Source organism: Pangasianodon hypophthalmus, chromosome 20 (assembly GCF_027358585.1).
Source record: "Pangasianodon hypophthalmus isolate fPanHyp1 chromosome 20, fPanHyp1.pri, whole genome shotgun sequence".
NCBI lineage: Eukaryota > Metazoa > Chordata > Actinopteri > Siluriformes > Pangasiidae > Pangasianodon > Pangasianodon hypophthalmus.
This window is the reverse complement of record NC_069729.1, coordinates 13,647,277-13,665,864: the sequence shown is the minus strand read 5'-3', so window position 1 is coordinate 13,665,864 and position 18,588 is coordinate 13,647,277. Positions and strand designations below refer to the sequence as shown.

Below are 18,588 nucleotides of genomic sequence, written 5' to 3'. Positions count from 1 at the left end.
ATATATATATATATATATATATATATATATATATATATATATATATATATATATATATATATATATATATATATATATCGCACTGGCCAAAGCAATGATGCATCTGTGGATGATCATGGATGGCATTTATAAGCTGATACGCCCCTCAACTACGAGCACAGGTGCACAAAGTCCTTGAATGTGATGTATAGTGTTGAGTTAAAGTGGTCAGATACAAGAAGTGACATTTGGAAAGTTTACGTTTGTCTCTATAAAAGATTTGGCTATAGTAAACGCTGTGCTTTCTGCTGTAATTAAATGGGTCAGACATATGTACTGAGCCACAGGCAACTCGTTAAACTACTTTATAATAAAGAACAAGCCATTAAAAATTTAACAAACTCCTTTAGGTCGCTCAATTATGGAAAGTGCCTGCTTGGCTCGCTATACCCTTATGTGCAACTTCTGTTGAATACCTTTGGTCCACATGTAAAACCTATATTAACCACTACTTAGTCTGGTTTAGGGCCAAACAAGAGCTCAATTCAGTGTTCTCCAAAACTGCATTTCTCTAGCACTTATTCTTTTAAGTTCTTTCCTTTAAAAAAAAAAAAAAAAAAAAATTTTTTTTTTTAAACTACATCCACTGCATCTGTAGTGCACAAGATTACCAGATTTTTTTTTTCTTGGTAACTGCATGTGCTACACTTAAGGTGGATGGAGATTACACCAAAAAAGTAAAAGAAAAAAACTGGAAAAATGTTTGTAAAAACATAACAGATTAGGAGCAAATTAAGCAGCAAACACATGCAGTGGTTAAACACTGTCATCAGCATGCAATGTGCATTTTTGTTAAAACTGGAACCCAAAAAAAAAATATTTCAAAAGCCCCCTCAAAGGTGATTTGAGAAGCTTGATTACTCAACATAAATAATAACTGACTATGGTACAGTACTTACTGAACGTACAAAAAGTTATGGCATTGAGCTAAATGCATCAACATGCATTCAGCCTTCAGGCCATATTGTAAATCCTGTTAATGTCAGTGGTCACAGACCTAAATGTTATGGAGTAGTAGTCTCACGTCACATCAAGTATCCATCTTTGTTAGTTAACTATCACTTTAGTCTCTACACAGAGACACTATCACTCCATGCTGAGCAAAAATGCAAGTGAAGAAAGCCACTTTTGGCACTAGAATGCTGTTGTGGGTCACATGACCACCCCTGCCCTTCCTCTCTCTGTGCCTTTCATTCCTTGAAAGGTTCAGTCACATTCTCATTACAAAAACATGGCACACATCTTAATGGGGGAGGACAAATGAATAATACACACAGATGGTGCATTCCATGTTCAGGTTTTGCCTTTGCCACTGTTCACATGAGAAGCAGCTTGTGGTGCAGAGACGAGAGGAAAGTGAGGTTCATACAGGGTGGAAGAGCAGCGTGCAGTCCTGCCGCTCAGTGTAAAGGGTGGAGGGAGTCAGCTCTTGTGTGGCATTTGTGCTCTTCAGGTAATAGTTGACAATTTTGGAGTCGAGTTTATACTGGTTCGGGATGCTCTCGTAGGGTTTGGGGTCCAAATCCAGGATGGAGACGGAGAATGAGAAACGAGATTTTGTAGGCTGGATTTCTAAATGTGGCTGTAGTCTGTAAGAACAAAGCAATTAACAGAGTTTTTAAGTACAGTTAGAATAACAAGCCACACCCACCGTAACTTTATCCGCTTAGAGAAATATAGACATCATATATAAATGGCATTCATGTGCCAGTCTTTATTTTAATAAAGCATATACACATGGCCAAACTGCTCCCTCACTGACTCACTCGCTCCGCTTTAGCAGACTAAAGATTCTTTTACAAGCAGAAGTTCTTAAGTAGTTAGCTTCTGCGTGAGTCATTGCTGAAAGACTGGAAACAAGCAGGACACTGCATCAGCAGGGTCTGATAAACGCACAAGTCTACACACACACACACACACACACACACACACACACACACACACACACACACACACACACACACACACACACACACACACCATTCAGCCCTTTTGCTGTCACGGTTTTCACTGATCTTGTCAACTCGGTCAGAGTAACCTAAAGATTAAAGGGGGGCCTAAATTTCTCATGAGAATAATATACATTTCTGTCCATAAAGAAAGGAGATGTCACTCATCTAGGAACAAAAATATAGAACAACTTTATTCTCATTCAGAACATTCAGTTCTTGTCAGCCTCAGACCTGCTCACTTCAGCAGGCTCTACAGTCCCGCTGTGTCCTTGTTATACATAGATGACCACAGCGCAGCCTAGTGGCTTCTGGCTCTTTACACAATGCTGCTTATTTTCCATTTGCCTACAATTTGGTGCAATTTTGTTCACCATGACAACAATATTTATATATGTTTTGTTTCCAAAGATCATAATCGAAGCACCAGATTTCACTTCATGTGCCTGTTAGTTTTAATGTTTGTATTTAAAATGAGCCTTCGTTAGGCTGATGCCTATATCACATTTATCAAAATATTACAATCATCATTCAGATCTATTTCTGATTCAGAGTTTTTAATGACCGTAGGCCCAAACTAGTGGAATTTACTGTTGGTTTAAATTAGCATAACAAGAATATAATACAATACCTTTAAAGCATCGACAGCTGTAGGGCCATGGAAATCAGTCACTAAGCAACAATACAATGGCAGAACAGTGCATACTGACTAGGAAAAATGTCTTATGTATTAGAAGATAAACCATGCGAAGTGTTAGTCTTAGTGGTAACATCAGGAATAGACAAGAAGTTTCTGGTAAATTGACTAAGCTGATTAAATTAGGAAATGTAGTTTCTGGCGATGAGCAACACATTATTGCAGAGAGAAACAGCTAGTCATATTTGCAAAGCACCAGCTGTTTTCCAGTCACTGTAGATGATGTGTGTGGCTGTCTGCAAAAACCTTGTTGCCATGTCTGAAGTGAAGAGTTTTCCCAGGCCACCACACATTTAAAATCCCTAACACCACACACAGTACACATAACGAATGATACTCACTTTTCATCTTCTCCACAAGGTGCAAATGTGATCATGATGGAGCAGTCCTTAGCAGTCATTGCTACTCTGTACTGAAGAACCTATATTTTTTCAGAAGGTGGAGTCAGTATGTGTTCTTAATTACCTTCAAACACTTAAAAGAACAAATACATTTTACAGCGTTACCTTTCCGACTGCATATTCTATAGAGCCGTCGTCTTCAGGAGGACACGTTTTCACCTTCTCCAGGAAACTCGCATCATAAGGACCGTCTATCTGTAATCTGTTCCTGAACCCCACAGAATATTATAAGTGTATTGGTTCATTAGATTCAGAGTATTGCTTTTACTAATGTTTGGGTTAAATTATTATTTTTTTTAATTGCTTTAATGAAAAATATTGGCGATCACTCTGCATACTGACACCACCCAAAGGTAATCATAACTCATTACACTGTTCATAGATGATCCTGTGTGTTTACACCATCTAGTACTTACAAAACATCATTACAGTCTAGCAGAGCATGGTGAAGGTTTACAACTCACCTCTCTTTAGGAAACTCCTCCAGATACTGCTCCACTCTCTTGTACAGTGGGTAGAGGCCTTCAATGTCGAGGTTGTCCATCATCTGGGCTTGGAGGATTTTGGCAAGGACGCAGTCTTTGGGAAGACCGGGACTGCCTGCAAATACGACAAAAAGATTAACTGGGTTCAATATTGAAAATACAAAAGTGTCCAAAGTTCTCGTATTGGTGACCAAACAGAAGAAATATGGAGTGATGTGTTGTATACAGGTGTAACAGACCTCACACATGCAAATGTGTCAGTTTTGTCTTTCATTTGGTGTTATAGATCCTACTGCTTTTTGAAGCAACACCTAGGCAATAATTCTATAAAGCTTGTAAACTCATCACAGAGTGGAACCTTAACATTGATGTTCAGTTACATTTTGAGTGATTATCATCAACTGTGTCTCAAAATAAAACCTATGCTCAGATGATCAGTACACAGAATACATTTTCAGTAGGTTTGAAGGCTACATGAGAGTTTCAGTCATACACTAATCGTAACAGGGAAATATTATGGTTAGTAATACTACTACTCAACACCAAGAATAGTACGCAAGAATTTGATTTGAGACACAGCTCAGGATTGTTCACTGTTGTGAACATCATGTTACATCATGCTGTACTGCCCCTACTATTCATGTTGGTACTGGACCATCTGCACACTTCACTTTCATTTTTACAGATGTGCACAATCAACATATCAAATGAACGTAGAATACACGTGGCATCTTGCATGTTCAAAGCACATATAAACGTGACCTTACTGGGCTCTCTCCTCCAAAGTGTATGGTGACAGGCTAGCACCAGATTACAATATGACCATATGATGTGTGTGTGAAATGTTTCCTTTATGTGTGTGTGTTTGTGTGTTAACAAGAAAGGTATAGCAGCAATACTACCATTTGAGTGAGTGGATGAGCCTTAAAGATCCAGGCAATATGGTTTCAAATGTTGGAAAGCTCTGTGATAAAGATCTAAGCATTTACTAATGGTAGATTCATGAAATATATATATCTCTCCACAATCATGATTTAATTATAACTAAAAGCTACAAAATGTCCTAACTTGTGCCTGATCAGATCGAGGTGTGCCACATCGCACACTGACACTAGCATCTCCACAGCAGTAGTCAAACAACTTCTGAACAGTGCTAGTGCTTATAAAGTGTGCAGTAATGACAGAGTGGAGCTTCTACAATGCTTTTGTTTTTACACACGAGTCACAAGTTTGTGTTCGGTGATGGTGTATTGTATACATGTTTCTAGCAGGATGGTGTTCATGGAAAGCAGCAAAAAAAATCAGGTAAGACTGAGGTTTTTTGCACATCATTGTTAGTTCCCCTTTCCAGCCAGTCTACAAGGATACACTGATCAGCAAAGCATGACACCACAATGTGCAGAAGCAGTGCAGGAATCACATCTGGTTTAATAAAATGGATTAAAATTAGGTTTACTGTCCATTTATTTAACTACTTACTACCATGTGGCAGCAAGCAGTATATTAAACATTTAGGATTGTGAGTTTATTAATTTGTAGAGGTTTCCACCCGTTTATAATGTCAAATTTTATCATACAAATATGAAAAACACTCAAATATTGTGAGCTTGCCTACCTTTTTACAGAGCTACAGAGCTATATGGCCAAAAGTTTGTGGACACTTGACCATCACACGCATATGTGGTTCTTCCCCAAACTGCCACAGAGTTGGAAGCACACAATTGTATAGAATGTGTTTGTATGCTGAAAGGTTGTCCTAGGCACTACACATACAAAATAATAAAATTCTAAATATATGTGGTATTGCTCAGGCACAGAAAGGCTGAGTGAGCAGGAAAGAAGTCAGTTTAGCTTCTGTGATTGGGGTAAAGCTGAGTAAGCAGATAGACCAGAAAAAAAAAGCTCAGAAATCTCTTAACTGGGGAATGAATGAATGAATGAATGAATATTCCTTCTTTTGCAGTAGATGATGAATTCAGCACAGATGATATATAGCTAAGTGTAAGAAATTCTCCTCACCATTGCGTAGCAGATCTCTGTGGAGTGGACTGGCTTCACAGAGCACTCTGCTCTCAGCGAGCTGCATCTTTCTCTGTTCTCCGGAGCGATTGGAGTCTCCGCTGCTCAGCAGAGCGCTGCAGATCACCTGAATGAACTCACTGAGGACAGTTCTGCTCGACTGGTGGCCGTTCCCGTGGTGGAAGTAGGGCCACAGGTGCTGGACGAGCTCATTTAAGTCTGGTTGTTGCTTGGCATCTTCTTTGCAGCTGTATATCAGTTCTCCACCCTGAATTAAAAAAAGCACACAAAAATGTAATCACTCTAACCAGGTGTTAGATACACCAAAATGCAGACATGAGTTAGGCCACATCACAGTAACTGGGTTTGTGGGTTTGACTACAGACTGTCAAATTCTTCTAAAACAATGCATTTGAATTTTATTCATTTAAAAGATGCAGTAATCAAAAGCATTTGAATATTACTAAAACTATGTTTTTACTACCAAAGACAGAACTAACATTAAAAAAAGAACATTAAAAAATTAATTTATTCAGAGCCCTTTTCCTCCAAAATCAAGCAAAAAAAAAAAAAAAGTTTGGGATGTTAATTTTTATAGATTTAAATGAAAGTTTTATAGTGTTAAGTGAATAAAAGTGAAACAAACATTGAAATCCCAAATGTTTTGTATCTGAATGTGTAAATTCTAATAAAAATCAAATACCTACATATGTATTGACAGCCCCAGTGACTTGCCTTTATCTTCCAAATACACTGTACCACAGCCAAATATGTCAGAAAACCTGTGTGTCTTTGTTCAATTTGGAACTCCTCCATTTTACACCAGACCACAGCACGCCCAACGTGCTCTCATTTTAATCAAAGTGGCCTTTACATTGGCAACGGGGCAGAGAGATGTGCATACAAGTGAAGATATGCAGGTATGGTCGTGTGCAATCATCTAAACAGCACATGAGTGATATTTTAGTCTGTAGCCTAGATGGCCTACAGGAGCAACTGTTCCTTCTTGCATAAGCAAGTGATAATGCAGAAAGGTGAGCATGTTTGTGCTTTAACACCAACAATAGTAAAGAGTACCAGAAGGTGAAACAATGGGAAAGAGTGGCATCAATGCAAGCAGCACAGGTAAAACAGCTATTGCAAGGTTAGTGTTCTCCTCCCTCATTAGCTGGAGTTGCTTGAGTCATCATTTACAGAAAGGCACCACCACCAGATTCCAGTGTCACCAATGCAACTGGTTTTGTCAGCTAGGAACCAGGGGCCTCATTTATCAACTGTGTGTACACAGTTTGTGCGTATGCAAGAACCTCTAGTGGTAGAAAAGTGTAATAGCAGGTAAAGTGACAATTCAAAGCTTCTATGTCATGTACAGTCTATCATACCAGCATAACAAAGAATAATTACTGATTTCAGTGCTCACAAGATGCAGACAGATGACAAAGACGGAATGGAAAGTAAAACTGCCAAATAAACCATTTTTGTTCTGCTAAACTTCATGCAAAGGTATCCTTGCTTCACTGTCGGCGAAGTTTATCTTCTTAGACCTTTTGGCATGTTCCATGTCGTCTGAAACAAGCAGCAGGGTGTTTCTTTATGCAAATGAGCATAGCCGTGCACAGGCACATCAATTTAGAATGTGTGGGATTTATCAATGGCCACTGTATACAGCTATACGTACGTGTGGTAAATACCAGTTTTCTTGTGCGTATGGGTGGGTCTTGCACACAGATTTATCACTAGTTTTACGCACGCTTTGATAAATGAGACCCCAGGTCTTTTGGATGCAAATGCTTGGAACACCAGCTTCACAAACAAGCAGTAACACAATCAGTGGGAAATGTGATTTGACCATGTTCTTGAAGGTCCCATATTTTGAAACAGAATCCTAAACTCTCTCGACAACTCAACTACTATGGTTTTAGAACATATTATACAAAGCTGTTCTTGAAGATGGACACTGCAACCTCTAGATAACACATCACACTATCTCCTCATGATCTCCTGACAAATGTCAAACAAGCAGTAGTGCAGTCAAGCTTGCAGTGAGCTACCCGACACCATTTCAGTGTATGTACTGGCAGATACGATCAGATCAAGTTCCACCTGCTAATTTCTGTACTATCTGAAATTCTGTACTATCTGCAACATTTCACAAAACTGTAGAGTAACTCATCATCGAGTCTAACTGCCAAGTTAACCGGTTAAGTAGCATACCATATATCCACACAAGTGACCAATAGCACTTTACAACTCTGCAGCATGGCATAGTATGGTTATCAATCCTAATCCAGACGTATCCATACCCTGTCAGAGGTGTAAACACCGCTAACAATGAAGTCCTAGTAGGCAGAGAGAGAGAAAAAAAAATTCTACCACAAAAACTCCATGTGTGTTAGAGGATGAGACGTCTAATTTTGTTTTCCTGTTGTGTACCAAGCAACAGGCCCCTACTTAATAATTAGCAGCTCCTTCATTATGTTCACCAACCAAAAAGCCCACAGTCCTGTCCTCTTTTTCTACTGGCTCACAAGACTGACCTGTGAATTCATGAACCTCTAAGTCAGCAAGAAGCGAATCACCTTTTCCGCCAGGCAAATTGTATTTGTGTTTGGTCTGACTGCGGCATTAGTTTTAAAAAAAAAAAAAAAAAAAAAAAAGGCAGACAAGTGTCTCCCATATCATAGCAGGTTTTAAAAGTCCTAAATGCTGGCACCTCTATTACTGTAGCTGATCAGGACAAAGTAGGACGAGTTCTCTGAAGGTTGTGAGGTGTGTAGATGAGCACAGGTACTTAACTAATCCAGGAATTATGTAATTAGTAAGATACTACTTAAAGCAAGCTCTGGAGAATTTTCTGCAAATAAATCTCTCTATAAAAATATTCTATTTGCTATGGGGTATTTTTTAAATCCAAAATGGAGTAATGATGACATCTGACCAATCAATGGTCTATTTTTTTTAACCACCTATGCCCCTTTTGGTACTCTTGGGTCCCTAGCAACAAGGGTAGATCAGATCAGATTCTACCTGTTTTCCATTGTCAGGTGACCTGTACTCTATTCATTTACATTTCTAGCATTCGGCAGACACCCTTATCCAGAGCGACTTACATTTATCTCATTTATACATCTGAGCAGTTGAGGGTTAAGGGCTTTGCTCCAGGGCCCAGCAGTAGCAGCATGGCAATCCTGGGATTTGAACTCACAACCTTACAAACAGTAGTCTAACATCTTAACCACTGAGCGGCCACTGATAGCGTACAGGTCACCTGGAAACATCAGCAAAATGTTTTGTATATTGTGTCTTTGTTGCTATATGATGCCACACTGTCCAGTGGTAAAACTTCATAATTCACCTTTCTTTGCTGTTAATTTGCATTTACCAGCTATGAACATCTGCAATCTCATGACTATGTTACAGGTCATGATAGTTATAAAATAATAGCAATGAATTTCTTTCTGACGGTCACATTTTATCAAATATCATTTATGCTACCTACAGCAGGCAGATTCACATAATGGTTTATTTTGTTAAATTGAGATCATCTGCAATCCACTCACCACCTGAGCCTGGGAAATGCCACCGGTGACAGGAGACTGGCACCAGGGTCTGGTGGTGTGTACTGGTGTGAAAATGCCTGGGTGAACATGTCAGTGTGTTCTAAGCGATAACTGGTGTCTTAGTCTCTAATATTCTAAACAGATCATTTTAATGGTTTTATAGGTTCAGGGTTTGACACTGAGGCATTATTACAACATGATCCATTAAACACCATGAGCCATTTAACTTACCTTAAATATTTTCAAATTGTTTTGTGGTTCTTCCAATAGGTTCTTGATTGCAATATACATTCGCTGTTTGCTCCTAGAAAAGAAATACAAATTAGCACATGCAGCTTCTTCTCCTCAAAATGTGTTTTGGATTCTGTTCCCCAAATAACAATGTATATTTATACTTGTGAGAGAGGCTTTAATGAAACCCAGAGATGGGCATCCATCTTTGTATTTCTATTTCGTTTGTGGGTCATGAGGTAAATTATTAAGCCAAAAGACAACTATTACAAATGTCTGCTGAGGAAGAGTGATGTGATTTTGACGTGGCAGAATAATAAAAGCCTGACCTAAGTTCATTCATTAACGGAGTTGTGGAGTGATAGATCACTAAATGAAAGCCCACAATTAAAGAAATGAGTCAAATAATAATGGTGCATTTAAAGTGTATTTAAAACAGGTACAAATGATGAGAGATTAAAATACAATCAATTTCACACAAAGCTTTGTTTCTCCATGCTTGCAATCTCCATTTCATTAACACACAGAGTCGCACCCCATAGTAACTAACACTGCTGTTACATTAACACCACATTTCTGTTAATACAGTGAAATTAGCTGTTTATTTGTATACACTGAGTATACAATTTATCCTTTATCATCAACTGGATACTAATGACTATTTTAATATCTAAACATGTTCATAACACAGGGTTCAGCTGCTTCGGTGTCCTAGCTTCATCCCCCTGAGCCTCTCTCTTCCTGCCAAACAGCCCGATAATCCTTATTTCCTCTTCAGGCAGTATATAGGACCACACACACACCATTTAGGGTTGTATTGGTCTTTTTTGTTACCACCAAGACCCCTCTAGCACTTGCACAATCTGTTGTTAATCTCCTGTCTTTCAGATGAATTATGAATCTTTGGAGGGTCACTAGATGCTTTGTATCACTGTGCCTTCAACTGTTTGCATGTTTTGTAAGTCACTCTGGATAAGACTGTTTGCTAAATGACTAAATGTAAACTCCCGAGTCATTATCTCATTACCTCCACCTTGTCTATTGTTTAGCATTTTGGTTACATTTGCGCAACCATATTACACACCTACCTTGTAGGTGTACATTATACACTATATGGACAAAAGTATTGGGACACCTGAACATTACACCAACAGGGACTTTAATGACATCGCATTCTAATTACATAGACATTAATACGGAGTTGGTCCCCCCCTTTGCAGCTATAACAGCTTCCATTCTTCTGGGCAGGTTTTCCACAAGATTTTGGCATGTTTCTGTGGGAATTTTTGCCCATTCATCCAGCTGAGCATTTGTGAGGTCAGGCACTGATGTTGGATGAGAAGGCCTGGCTCACAATCTCCGTTCCAGTTCATCCCAAAGGTGTTCGACGGGGTTGAGGCCAGGGCTCTGTCCAGGCCAGTCAAGTTCTTACGCAGCAAACTCATCCAACTATGTCTTTATGGACCTTGCTTTGTGCACTGGGGCACAGTCATGCTGGAATAGAAAAGGGCCTTCCCCAAACTGTTCCCACAAAGTTGGAAGCATAGCATTGTCTAAAATGTCTTGGTATGCTGAAGCATTGCAAGTAACTAGAAGTAAGGGGCCTAGCCCAACCCCTGAAAAACCCCCATACCATTATCCCTCCACTGCCTAACTACAGTTGGCACAATGCAGTCAGGCGGGTAACGTTCTCCTGACTCGCCCGTCAGACTGCCAAACAGAGTCCAGTGGCAGCGTGCTTTACACCACTCCATCCGATGCTTGGCATTGGTAATGTGAGGCTTGCATGGAAATCCATTCCCGCTGCACAGTTTTTGTGCTGATATTAATGCCAGCGGAAGTCTGGAACTCTTCAGCTATGGAATCAGCAGAGCCTTGGGGACTTTTATGCACCATGAGCTTCAGCACTCGGTGACCCCGCTCTGTGACTTTAGGTCTTCCGTTTCGTGGCCGAGTTGCTGCTGTTCCTACATGCTTCCGCATCCCAATAATACCACTTACAGCTGACAATGGAATATCTATCAGCGATGAAATTTCACAAACTGACTTATTACAAAGGTGGCATCCTATCACAGTACCATGCTTGAATTCACTGAGCTCTTCAGAACGACCCATTTTTTTTTCCACAAATGTTTGTAAATGCAGACTGCATGGCAAGGTGCTTGATTTTATACAACTGTGGCAATGGTTCTGACTGAAACACCTGAATTCAGTAATTAAGCGGTGTGTCCCAATACTTTTGTCCATATACTGTACCGCATCCTTTCCTGGCACAGTGTGTGTTAATCATCCTCTAGCCCCATGGTTCTCAAAGTGGAGTAATAAGAGTCCCAGGGATCAATGAAGCATAGTGAGGGGGTCTGTGATTTTGTTACAGTCGTGGAAATCACAACTTTGATAATGTTAGGTTATTATGCATATAAATAATATCAACTAGAATCTAATGACTTGTATTAAAAGAATGTGTTCTAGGGGTGGGGGGAAAAACTCTATGACTCCAATAAATAGCCAAAATACCTAATTAAATTTGTACTGAAGGGGTCCATGAAATAGGAGCCCATTCTCTAGCCTTCATCAGTGTCAGTTTCTGACCACAGTAGCACTCTTTGGTTGGTGGAGTGTTTGAACAACCTCAGCAGAGTGGCTACAATCAGTAATTTTATACCCTGCACCTATATGGCAACTCAGTGTAGTCAGAGTTTATAATTATTCTAATTTTAATTATGGCCTACTTTTCAGCAACAAAATCCACTAGAAATAATTTGTGATTTTATTTATTTCTGATGTAAGCCTGCAATGTTCATTATAATTTCTAAAAGCACTCACCCTGAGAAGAGATCCAAGGGACAGTACCTGCTTAGCCTGTTCCACTTCCCATTGGCTAGCTACACAATGAAAACAGAACACAAAAAAACCTGACTAATCCATATCACAATTGCAATTAACAAAACATCCTGCCATTAAAAACTTTAATTAAGGTAGCATGAACCACAGCATGACATCTTTTCATGATGGTACAATCAATCTAAATTACAGTGCATATCCATGGTTGGAACCCTTCAAGGTAGTTGGTCAGCTGCCTGCTAACACAGAAGTTAAAGCAGAAGTAGAGCAACTTGTTAGCATGTAAATACACAGCTGCTTTTTACTTTTCCTCACCTTAAAATGCTGATGCATACAAAATCGGCACACTTTTCGCTTGCATTCCTTGGTAACGTGTCTTGAAAAGGGTAGAAAGCCACATTTTGGCTGGGGGAAAAAAAAAAGTTATAAGTTAAGCAACTAGGCCTTTAGCTCTCTGACTTTCTTTAACAAACCTTAACAGGAAACACACCACTTTGTCTACATTTTCAAGCATTCCTACAAACTGTTCGTATCATTCTTGAAGATAAGGGCATTTAAAAAATACATCAGCTGCTTGAACAGTGTCATGGCAGTGCTTTTGTTTCAGTTCTCAATTTGTCTTGCACTTGTTACCTTAATTTCTACACACAGAGGAGGTCGGCGATCTCCAAAGTGACACGGCGAAAGGTGGGTGAGGTTGGGAAGGCACAGGCCACATCCACTGAAAGTGTCCATCACTTTATCACACCGCAGTTCTGCATGAGAATGGGAGAAATGAGAAGTTCTACACTTTGAAACAGGAACAGTATTAACCCACAGAAAAGTAAAACTTCATTTAAACATTAATAAACGTTTCCCAGAAGGCAGTCACAGGGAGCATCGCAGCTTATAGGTGGAGCTCATCAGAAGGACATGGAAAATTATAACTGTTTTTGCTGCCATTAGAAAACCAGCCACCATGATTAGCAAAGTTGACACAATCGAATATCCGAAAACTTACCTGTATAGTGCTTAGACTGCTGCTTATCATTGTTTAGAACCTCATGTAACTTGCAGAATTATTTCATCTGGCTCATGTGAAGCTAGGGCTGTGATTTTGTGTATTTGGTGTGTACTGTTGCACGACTTGCATTGTCCTGGATGTTTATTGTAATGTGCTGCACTTCTTGTTTTGCTGGAACTGTAGCTTTGCATGATGATCTCATCTTACATTTGACATAATATTTGTATTATATATTTATGTGTATGGAGCACCTTGTATGGTTCACTGAGGTGTTGGAGGTGCAATACTTTATTCCACTGTATATACGGGATGGGGTCAAAAATCTACTCATGTCTAATTTTGCTTAGAGACTTACAGCAGGAACAGTAGAGAGACGGACAGAAAAAGACAAGACAGGCAACTTAATAGGCAGACTGATAGAAACAGATGGACAGAGACAGAAGTACACAGACTAACGTACAGATGCAAAGACTGATACAGGCCAGAAATATACAGACAAGCAGGCAGACAGATAAGGTTACACAGTTACAGACATAAGTAACAATCAAAAAGTGTGAAATGGGCCACGTGTACTCCATTTTCCTTACCTGGGCGTTCTTGTTGGATCTTTAAAGACAGCTGCCGTACAAAGTCCAATGGGAGTTTAACAACTTCCTGTGGACATTCAAAACATGTTTCAGCCCACTCACAACGTCACACCCTGTGATCAAGCAGTGTAATCACAATTATGTTTGTTTAATCTTTAAAAAAAAAAAAAAAAACACTTACTCCACTGTGTACATATTTCTCCCCCAACAAGGGCTTCATGACATTTCTGGTATAATCAACTATATTAAGTATGTGTTGGAAAGCTTGTTCTGTCGTCTGTGGGGGTAAAAAAAAACAGAAGATAAACTACTTCTTCATGTTTCTAAAAACATATTAGCTGCTTCACATGATTAACATCCAGCCTGACAGCCATATGTTTAGGAAGTGCAGGCTAAGCAGGGTTAAACATTTATTTAACCACAAAATAGTGACTGAGACAATCATGTACCTGATGTGTGTTTTCTGCATCTTCAGAAGGGTATTTCAAAAGCCGGAGGACTCTGGAGTGCTGAGAAACAAACAAAAAGTATCTGTTAGCGCACAAACCCTACAGCTGTACTAAAAGACACCAGCATGCTGCTTGGTTTGACTAACTTCCTGCCTGTTGAACATACAGATGTGAGGTCCTGCTCTGTGCTCTTGTAGTTACGATACTATGACAGAGCTGTTAAAGCAGACACATGGATAAACGTTAATCTGCTATCTTTTGCTTTTCTACATCTTCACATGTATGAAAATATAACTCAGCTGTGGTGTTCATTTATGTTTCGAAAGAAACTGAGATTTCCTATGGTCAGGTAACCTGAAGGAAAAATCCACCCTGAAAAACTCGTATATCAGTCTTTACAATAAACATGTTATCTTCAGTGGCATGGCAGATTTAGTTTTGAATAAAATTATGAGCTTTCTTTTTAGTTTGACATGTTGATCTAGTTTCATTTTGGCTAATGGTTTCCTGCATTACCCTCACATCAACTCTATCTAAAGAGAGCGACGCATCAGAGCTTTAGCCCTGAAGTCTGTCCAGCTCTCTCACTTCCTCATCTGTACACTCTGCTCAAACAGATCTGACTCCAAAGCTTCAACTTTCATATTAAGAACATCGTCAAGGCCATCACGCTCATCATCTCATCGTTCACTAACTAACCGAACAGAACCTCTGAGGTAACTCGGCGTAAACTGCGTTGCACTGCGTCCAGGAACGCTGAGTCCAACATTTCCTGTCTCCGCTATATTCTCTGTTGGATTTTTACAAATCCAAAATGACATTGGACATCACTAAAAATGGTGAATCAGAAAAAAAGCTCTTGTTCTATTGTGTTTAGGACCTAGCAGTAAAACCTGGTCACTATCCCTCATGTTTGAAACTACTGTAATTTTTTTTCTCCTATTAAACACCACTGTAACTGCACTAGCAATAACAATGTCCCCCTGAGACACCAGTTCAGAACTGCCAACTTCTTACAAGAATAACAAAAAAAATACAGCACCAATCAAGAAATTAGCACCAGAATCTCTTAACATATCACAAATATGTTATCAGAAACATATTTAAAGGTGGAGTTATCTCTTAAGTGTGCGCAAATATGTTTATCAAATTCCTGCCACAATCTGATTTCTTTAGTTATTTACACACAAACATATCCAGTGTTTTGTCTATTTTTAAAAACATTATCAGAAACGTTCCATTATAGAATAGAAGATGGAAACAGTGCCTTCATAGGAACAAACTCTGTAACTAAGTCCACTCCTGCTAGCTCAGTATGAAACTGTGGTTTCTCAGTAAATAACCAAAGCTTTAAAAGAAGGAGAATAAGTTGTGGCTGATACACATTCCTGGGCACCAAAAAAAAAAAAAAAGCTTGTAATGGTCTTAACAACAAATTATTGGTCAGAAATTTAGCAAGAATTAAACAAATGCACTCCTGAGAGCTCCTGCGCCAACATTTGCTGGTTTACTTTTGCTGCAGTGAACTGTTTGTTTGGGGAAAAACTAGAAACGGGGAAATTCACTTATGTAGTCTTCTTGTACGCAAAGGTAAAATCACAATAATGATTAAAATGTTTGACATAAAATTCAAATTAACTCATCTGGGTGTACAAAATTTTCCAAAAATATCTTCTGGGATTTTTTTTCTTAAAAGATTAGTCATTATTTGGTTTTCTGCCACACCTGATGCAGTCCATCAAGAGCCACAAGGCTTAAACATTTAAAGAAAATCAAAGGGAAAAGCTTCCCATACTAACTCCCTTTATCTATTAGTTTAATTCTTGCTCATTTCCTGAGCAATGATTTATTGTTAAGACCATTAAAAGCTTAATATTTTGACATTTTGGGTTTGGCTCATCTTCTTTACCCAGGAGTGGAGGTTTTATTATGATAGTGAGGAAGAAATCAGAGCAGAAGGATTTAGAGGATCTGCAAACAGAACAGGCCCAAATTTAGAAATGATCACTTCCTCTATCTCACATCCATCTGGCTGGACTTCAGTTAAAACAGCAAACAACAAGAAATGTGCTGATTTATTCAGCGATAAAACGAGAGTCATCTGGCTGTTCGAGTTTCTTCAGTAAATCGAGTTGGGTCAGATGAACACAGCTGGATTTTGGGCTTCTCTCCACACAGCTACAACCAAACAATCTGAAAAGACTTGTTCACACGCAAAAAGCGTCAAGTTTATACTGGAAAAAGTCGATTGACATACGACCTTTGCTTTGGAAGGACATCAGTGTCTTTCTTATCTACTAATGGATAAGACCAAGACTACAACCATATGGTTTAAACTTATATAACTAACTGCTTAGTTACCAGCTAAATATTTAGTTAGCCAGAGTCACTTGAAAAGGATTCAATGAACCAGAAACTATTTGTTGAACAGCATGTCAGAAATGCAAACAGAGAGAGGTGCGGTTCAGAAAAGCCTCGAGAAGTGAACAGATGCTAGTCTGTGCTCCGGATCTCGCGCAGCTTAGCGCATGACACTGTAACGCTCCTTAGCCACTTAGCCAAGCTAAGAAACTACACATTCAGGGACTTTTCAACAAAACAAAGACTTCAGCTGCCTGTTAGTTTGACGTCTCAGTCAGCTCTGTTCATCCAAACGCCTACTTTAGTTAAACGCTAGCTTTGTTTTTGTTCTACTTGAAGCATGTTTGCTAATTAGCCAGGCTAGCCCAGTCTCTGCCTGTCACAATTACCTGGACGTGAGAAACAACAAGGCTCTTGTTCCCTTCTCCGTGGTATTTCCAATCGTTTTCGTCCATTTTGTCCAGTTCCATAACACGGCGGTGAGTACGCGGTGTTCTGAGTTGTTACGGTGAAAAAAAATCTTCCACTAACAGCTGATTAGGCCAAGCGCAAACTTCTGTAGAGAAGCCAGGCGACGCCGGACTCCTCTCCTCCACACTGAGGCAAGAGTGCGGCTCCCACCGCGTCATCAAGACACGCGCTCCGCTCGCTCCTATTGGCTACGGAATTCAGACGCGTGTTCTGATTGGTTGTTCGCTTGCGGTTAAAAAGAAAGAAAGGACCAATGAGCGTAAGCAAGATAATTCTTACAAAAAATGGCAGCTAGTTTGTCCTATTGACGCTCATTGGTCCTTTTAATAGAAGTGAACAACCAATCAGAACGTGCGTCTGAATTTGGCGTAAAATAATGTAATGTAGCTTGTGTAGGTTATCCAGTGTTTCAGATATCTAAAATAATACATTAAATATTAATAGCTACACTTTATTATTATTATGTTTGTTTGTTTGTATGTATGTGCATGTCTGTTTTTATTTTTATTTCTATATAGTTTCTGTTATCTTGGCATTCAATGTGGACAGCAAAGAAAGAATTTCATTGTTCAGGGAAACTTGGTTTCCTCACTGTGCACATGACAATAAACGCTTTGAATCTGAATTAATTACGATATTTTGAAATTAAGATTATTTTTCAGAATTTGTCAACTAATAAACCGTTTTTACTGTACTTCATATTATTAAATCAAAAGAAAATACATTATTAGTCCGTTTACATATATACATCTTTGAGTCAAAATAATACTGCTTTCATTAAATTAATTTTCATAGAATTAATGCAAACTCAATTACACTCTGAATAAATGAACGACTCACTATTTCAAACCAATAACTAAACACGTGACTGCGGAGTCTGAGGTTTAACGCACCACAGTCAACAAAAACAGTCAGTCAGCTGAGTTTAGCCAAGTTTACCAACATCACAATCAGTTATGGTTAATTCATTTAAAAAAGCAAAGAATTGTGATCACAATTAAAGAATGATAAAGCCTTAGTTGTGTATATATTAGAGTCAGTGTTTAAATGTCATTCAGCTTCAGTAACTGCCTTATCCTGGTCAGCGTCATGGTGGATCCAGAGCCTATCTCAGGAACACTCGACAGAAGGCAGAAATACACCTGGATGGATCATCAGTCTATCACAGGACACCATGCACACACACGTTCACACCTGGGGACAACATAGAGTTGCCAATCCAGCTACTGGCGTGTTTTGGGAGATGAGAGGAAACCAGAGAACCCGGAGGAAACACAGAGAGAACATGCAAAACTCCACACAGATAGTAACCTGAACTCAGGATCAAACCGGGGACCCTGGAGCTGTGAGGTGACAACACTATCCACTACCAGGCTGTCCTGTGTTTGAATGTAATATGACCTGCCTGATCCATCCTGATGTCCTACTTCTGGTTGGAGTTCTCATCGGTTGAGATCACCCACTGCTGCTGGGGGTGGCCGCACATGGACTG

The 18,588-nt window shown here is 39.3% G+C and overlaps 1 protein-coding gene across 1 annotated transcript; it reads right to left on the bottom strand.

Annotated features, from left to right (window-relative positions):
- Positions 1-35: 35 nt before the first annotated feature.
- ippk (inositol 1,3,4,5,6-pentakisphosphate 2-kinase) lies at positions 36-17,295 on the bottom strand. The gene is made up of 13 exons (XM_026932899.3): positions 17,015-17,295; positions 14,265-14,324; positions 13,997-14,092; positions 13,816-13,882; positions 12,859-12,980; positions 12,541-12,630; positions 12,208-12,266; positions 9,382-9,454; positions 5,591-5,858; positions 3,551-3,686; positions 3,192-3,294; positions 3,027-3,106; positions 36-1,628 (listed from the first exon to the last, which is right to left on the bottom strand). The coding sequence occupies exons 1-13, from the start codon at positions 17,093-17,095 to the stop codon at positions 1,403-1,405; spliced, it is 1,461 nt and encodes a 486-aa protein (XP_026788700.3). The 5' UTR covers positions 17,096-17,295; the 3' UTR covers positions 36-1,402.
- Between the last annotated feature and the right edge of the window lie 1,293 nt (positions 17,296-18,588).

Excerpts from the sequence above, each read along its gene's own strand:
- ippk (XM_026932899.3), bottom strand. The coding sequence starts at position 17,095 with ATGGAACTGGACAAAATGGACGAAAACGATTGGAAATACCACGGAGAA. Across the intron at positions 9,455-12,207 it reads CCCTTGGATCTCTTCTCAGG|GAGCAAACAGCGAATGTATA; the intron begins GTGAGTGCTTTT and ends TTTCTTTTCTAG. Across the intron at positions 3,687-5,590 it reads CAGAGATCTGCTACGCAATG|GCAGTCCCGGTCTTCCCAAA; the intron begins GTGAGGAGAATT and ends TCGTATTTGCAG.